General features: G+C 43.2%; 1 protein-coding gene and 2 non-coding genes across 3 annotated transcripts; all 3 read left to right on the top strand.

The window, feature by feature from the left end:
* Nucleotides 1-537: 537 nt before the first annotated feature.
* EEF1B2 (eukaryotic translation elongation factor 1 beta 2) lies at nucleotides 538-4145 on the top strand. Its single transcript, XM_003207500.4, has 6 exons — nucleotides 538-692; nucleotides 902-1024; nucleotides 2159-2282; nucleotides 2641-2707; nucleotides 3448-3573; nucleotides 3951-4145. The coding sequence occupies exons 1-6, from the start codon at nucleotides 613-615 to the stop codon at nucleotides 4103-4105; spliced, it is 675 nt and encodes a 224-aa protein (XP_003207548.1). The 5' UTR covers nucleotides 538-612; the 3' UTR covers nucleotides 4106-4145.
* Nucleotides 2489-2567, top strand: LOC116216865. The gene has a single exon (XR_004160426.1). It is a non-coding gene; the product is annotated as a small nucleolar RNA SNORD51 (small nucleolar RNA).
* Nucleotides 3076-3209, top strand: LOC116216866. The gene has a single exon (XR_004160427.1). It is a non-coding gene; the product is annotated as a small nucleolar RNA SNORA41 (small nucleolar RNA).
* Nucleotides 4146-5753: the final 1608 nt, after the last annotated feature.

Raw genomic sequence — 5753 nt, 5'->3', positions numbered from 1 at the left:
GCGGGACGGCCGGCGGAGACGGCTCGGCCTTACCCGTCCGCCTCAGCCCCTATGGCGACCGCCTCGGCCCTTTCCGCCGCTCGTTCGGCAATCTCCGGGAACGAGTCGCCCGGCGCGCCCGATCGGCAATTTTCGGAACGGAGCTCTTCGGGTCGCTCCGCTAGGCTGCGCCCGTCGGCAATTTCCGCCTTCCCGCGAAACCCTCTCGGCCACCGTCAAACGTGCCGCTTCGGCAAGTTCCGCCTGTGCTACTGCCGCTGTCGTCGGCCGACTCCCGCTACTTCCGCTGGTGCAGCGAAGCGGGGGGAGGGCGGGACGGGGATCGGTGTAGCATCGATCCAATACTGACAGGGCTCCCGAGCTCCACAAGTTCCGCTGTACATCTCACTCTAATCCATCTTCGCTCCTATGACGCCCAGTTTCCAGCACGCCCTGCGCTGGAGCGGCGCCCAGCCCGCCGGGAACTATTTCGGCGCTTTCCGGCGGAAGGATACGTGTGCGTGCGATGTCGCGGAGGGATCAGCCCTATATAAAGAGAGCGCAGGGACTGCTGGGCCTCTTTGCGCGGCGGCGGGGCTTCGGTGTGGGTTGGCGTAGCGCGCCGCTGCCGCCATGGGCTTTGGGGACCTAAAGTCCGCCGCCGGCCTGCGGGTCCTCAACGATTTCCTGGCCGACAAGAGCTACATCGAGGGGTGAGGGGCGGCGGGAGGGAGGCGGGCCGGGCCGGGCCGTGGTGAGGCCTGATGGGGTAGCAGCGGAGTGGCCCTGGGACACGCGTGTGCGTAAACCTCGTGTCGGGTGGGCGGGCGCTGAGCTGCTGCTGGGGCGCTGGCCGCCCCGTGCTCGGCGGAGTGGCCTTGCGGGCGTTGAGCACGGGGCTTACCTCGGCTTCCTCCTGCAGGTACGTGCCCTCCCAGGCCGACATAGCGGTCTTTGAAGCTGTCGGTGCCCCGCCTCCTGCGGAGTTGTTCCATGCTCTTCGGTGGTACAATCACATTAAGTCGTACGAAAAGCAAAAGGCGAGGTATGCTTAAACTGCAAAACGAACACATATGTGAATTGGTGTGCAGACTGTTGTGTTTCTTTCTGAGCTTAGAGAGGAAGGGGCTTTTTCTCTGCTGCTGCATGGCCTCTTGGAACAGAAACAAGAAACAGAGTTGAAGAAGCTGAATCTGCCTTTGTGCAGATTCTACAGGGCTCCTGTAGAAGCTTATAAGAAATCTTGGGTTTTGTTGCTGCCTCTTATTCAAGTGACTGTGCTGAAAGCTGGAAATTATTTATCAGTGATCTATGCCATATGGGCAGGATCAGAATTAGGAACTGTGAGAGAAGCCTGAAGACAAGAGGCAGAAATAAAGAAGGTGATTTATTCAGCATTTTAATCCCAGAAGGTGACACTAAATTGAAGATTGACAGTGAAGAAACACATGTGAAGAAAGGTGACTGTAAAAGCAAATGCTATCTCTTTTCTTTTAGCAATGTTAGTGTTCATGAAAGGTGCTGTATTGACATCCATGGTGACTGCAGGCCTCTCTGGAAAGGTACAGCATAGGCATTGTCAGTACTGCTGCCTTGCCACCTTTTTGTGCCTCAGTCCTCTTCTGGAGGGGCTCATGTGAAGTTGAGTGGCTCAGCTCTCAAACCCAAACAGGACTGAGATCATAAAGTTTCCTCAAAAAGCCCACTCTGGAAACTTCAGTTAATTACTGAAAATTAACTTTATGACATTTATAGCAGCAGTTCGCAGTAACAATAGGAAACTAATGGGATTTTGGTCCTTTGTGCACCGTCAACATGTTTTCTGTTACTACTAATTTAAACAAATGAAAGTATTTTTAGGGTAACAAATTGATAACTCCTCCTACACAAAATATATTGCAGATTCCATTATGGAAATTTTTACTATCCATATAGTCACACAGGGCAGCAAAATGACACAGGATCCATCAGTGATTAGATAGGCAATCTATGTAGGATTTGCTGTAGTTTCAACTAAGGTGTTTTCAGAAGCATTGTTTTGTGGAAGGTTTTCAAGTAGCAAAATTAACTTTTTTTGTTCTTATCACAGTGTTATTACTACGAATGTACTTACGAATAGCAATCAAGTAGTATTTCTACAAATACAAATAATAGGTTCTTAATACCTGTTTTCCTTTAGTTTGCCAGGAATAAAGAAGGCTTTGGGGAAATATGGTCCTGCTGATGTTGAGGACACAACAGGTGCAGCCACAGATAGCAAAGATGATGATGACATTGATCTTTTTGGATCTGATGATGAAGAGGTATTGGTGACTCTTTTGTTTTAGTTTTATACATATATATTTAAGAACCACCTGGATAGGCAAGTGTTTACCTTACTAGTTTAGGTTATTTTGATTTGCGACTTCAATAACATACTGTTCAGGATCTCCAAACTCCAATGTCTTTGTTGAATGTAACAGAAGAACTCTCCATTAGAAAGAAATACGGGTTGAAATGTCTGCTTTGACTGGTTACATGATGAATAAAACAAAAATCACCATCTTTCGGCTGACAGCTGTGATGATTTGTTTTTTCCTGAGTAGATGCCAGTCAAACTAATAATGCCTTAAAGATCCAGGGGTTTGGTGCTGTTTTTGTGACTTTGTGTTTCTGTTTCAGGAAAGCGAAGAAGCTAAGAAACTGAGGGAAGAACGCCTGGCCCAGTATGAATCAAAGAAGTCCAAAAGTATGCCTTTGAATAATGTTGACCTTTTTATGAATTTGAACAGGATGATTAGAAATAGCGTTTGGAATAGATAAACTTCACTGGAATGAAGCGGAAGTAGTTTGCTTCACCTGAATGGTCTGTGAGCTTAGCCTTTCCTATAGCAAATCACTGAACTTTAGCATGCTTTTTGTCCTGCCTATTACACCTTTGTTTATCTTTGATGAAGAAGCTAAGCTTTTTCTCTGCAAAAAGAACTCTGAGATCTTATTTGAATAAAACAGATGCAAAGTAGTATAAAATGCATCTGCATAAGAATTCTAGCTGACTAATCTAAGAAAGGCAATCAGGAGTTAGTTATGAAAGGAAAGGCTGTTGAATGCAAGTTCCTCCACAGTTACTGGTCTGAAACTGTTCAGGACTGTAGCAGTTGCAGTATTCCCTCTGTGGAAGATAAACTGTTACGTAGTATTAAGCTCCTTCTCAGATCCTCTAAGAAGGACTTTCTATGTAACAAACAATGTTAGTTTGTTATCTTTTCAGAGTATTTTTTGAAAACATGCATCTACACCTTAAACATCAGGATATATATTTTCAGAACCCTTAAAAATGCATGTTGGTACAAAAGGCCTGAGTTACGAGGGTTTTTTTTATTAAGCTGGGAGAGTTAGTCTTGTAAAGTTAGTTTTGCAAGCATATTCTTGAGCTCCCTGAAAATTTCCTAGCTGTTAATAGAGATTTTCCTTTTTTTCTTTCTTCAGAACCAGCTGTTGTTGCCAAATCATCAATCTTGCTTGATGTGAAACCTTGGGATGATGAGACAGACATGGCCAAATTAGAGGAGTGCGTTCGAAGCATTCAAGCAGATGGCTTGGTCTGGGGGTCTTGTAAGTAAAATTCAAAGTGGGGGGAAATGGTGATCATGTGATCTGCTAGGGTGCTGTATGTCCATCTGTGATAATGTAGGTAGCTAAAATAGAGAATTAACTGCCATGCTGCACAGAGTATGTGTAGCGTGAGCTGTGCATGCGTGGTGCTTGGTGAACTAGCACCCACTAAATAGCAAACTGATGTTCTTTGCATAATCTCACGAGTGATAATTTAAAAGGGGTTAGTCAGAAAGCTGCTAGGGCAGTAGCAAGGTTAAGATTCAAATAAGCACACCTTTCAGATCAACTTGTTGATTAATGCTGTCAGCCACTTACATCTTTGACTTGAATTTTCAAGCGAGGAGTGTTTAATGCTTTTTTGTTTTGTTTTGCAGCCAAGCTAGTACCCGTTGGCTATGGTATCAAAAAGCTTCAGATTCAGTGTGTTGTTGAAGATGATAAAGTTGGAACAGACATGCTGGAAGAAAGAATAACAGCTTTTGAAGATTATGTACAATCAATGGATGTAGCTGCTTTCAACAAGATCTAAGCCTTGATATATCTAGAATAAATATAATTGCAAAAATTGGGCCATGTCTGTCGTTAATTCAAAGTCATAGTGCAATCCAGTGTGTTAATGTAAAATTTGATTGATGGGTAAAGTAGAAGCTAAAAAATGGGATTTTAGGATTGTTCCAGCATCACAGTACCTAGTGCCAGAGCAAAGAGAGAGTTGACAGTTGCCATATGTCTAGGCTTAACATTTACATGGCTTTAAATATCTGAAATGCCCTTTCCTCTATTTTAGGCAGAGCTACATCTTTGGATACTTGTATTTAATCTGGAAGGAGAGATGCTTTCAGGGAGAAGCACAGGGCTGTAGCACTTTTTTTCGAGAGAAATATAAATTTTGTATAGAAAGGATAGTGAATAACCAAATAGCTGTATGGTGGCCTTTTTCTTTTGAAAGCTACAGTTTAACTGTCACTAAGGGAATGAAGACAAAGATAAGGAAGTTAAAAGCAACAAGGACTGCAGTGCATTGGAGATTATGTGGTGAAATGTACTTTTTGATTTGACTTGAGACTGCCAGGGTAACTTCTCACCATCTCCAGTTGTGTAGACCTTAGATTTTTTTTCTCCTGAAGTGTTTAAAAATAAAAAATAGAAATAACCTCAAATTTTGCATTTGAGGGGGGGCTTAATTAGTACTGCGTAATTCCTGCTTTAAGATCAAGGCCTTGGTGTGCCTTAAACTGCAGGCCAGCATTGGTTTTTAACTGTGAGTACCAGGGTTGTGATCCTTGAGGTGCAATTAACACGCAGATCAGTAGGGGGCAATGTGTCCCTTCAAGAAGACCGAGGAATTGGTAGTCCAACGGTGCCGTGTGCTTGTGAGGATTAACGGGGTGCAGTGGCTACATGCTACAGTTAATGCAGGTGGATAATATCTTGTTTTGTTAAAGTACAGCTTACTACAGTGTCACTATGCCTCTGAAAAATCACTATCTTAGACTGAATGAGATATTCCTGTTTCAAATGTAACCTGTAATGACAAGATCCATAGTAATTTGAGATCTAAAATACAGTCACATATAGTAACATGGGAGGACGGGTGCCTCTTTTAAAAAGGGCTGCCAGCTGCCACTATTTTTAAAGTAACAGTTTTAACAAAAGTGTCAGAAACACTTCCACACAATCTTCAAAAGTACAAACATTAAGAAGCAGTTAACAATTGAACCTGCTGCTATTGTTTTTTTTTTCTCTGCAGTATCTCATAACAAAATCAGATTCCCTTCCTCTGGCTCTTTTTTACATCATAGAGCTTTGAATGAGCATTCTTCTGCCCAAGCAGTGTAGTAGAGTAATTGGATTTTTTTTTTTGTTATTCTTTAGAAACAAATGGAGAATGCTGTCTGTTTTGATTAGGTATCTTCCATTACTCTTGCAGAAATGAGTTGGAGGCAATTATGTAGCTGATCTTGGTATGAAGGAGGTAGCAATAACCTTGCAAAGTTGTTCGTCCATTTTTTTCCACAAACCAGGACTGATGTTGGCCAGATTCTATACTATCTGGGGGGAGCTTTTGGATAAGGTGGTGGTTAGATGTTGGCAATATGTTTTTTTTTTTTAATCCAGAGAGCTGATCCAAGCAAAGCATTGTAAAACATTTTCTGATTACGTACACAAGACAAAGC

The sequence above is a fragment of the Meleagris gallopavo genome, chromosome 7 (genome assembly GCF_000146605.3).
Source record: "Meleagris gallopavo isolate NT-WF06-2002-E0010 breed Aviagen turkey brand Nicholas breeding stock chromosome 7, Turkey_5.1, whole genome shotgun sequence".
In the NCBI taxonomy this organism is placed as follows: Eukaryota; Metazoa; Chordata; class Aves; order Galliformes; family Phasianidae; genus Meleagris; species Meleagris gallopavo.
The sequence above is the reverse complement of the archived record's forward strand: the minus strand, read 5'-3'. Positions and strand labels throughout refer to the sequence as shown.

What these genes read in the sequence shown, in the direction of transcription:
- EEF1B2 (XM_003207500.4), top strand. Translation starts at nt 613, where the DNA reads ATGGGCTTTGGGGACCTAAAGTCCGCCGCCGGCCTGCGGGTCCTCAAC. An exon ending in TTGGATCTGATGATGAAGAG is followed by an intron (nt 2,283 to 2,640) that starts GTATTGGTGACT and finishes TTTCTGTTTCAG; the next exon opens with GAAAGCGAAGAAGCTAAGAA. An exon ending in TGGCTTGGTCTGGGGGTCTT is followed by an intron (nt 3,574 to 3,950) that starts GTAAGTAAAATT and finishes TTTGTTTTGCAG; the next exon opens with CCAAGCTAGTACCCGTTGGC.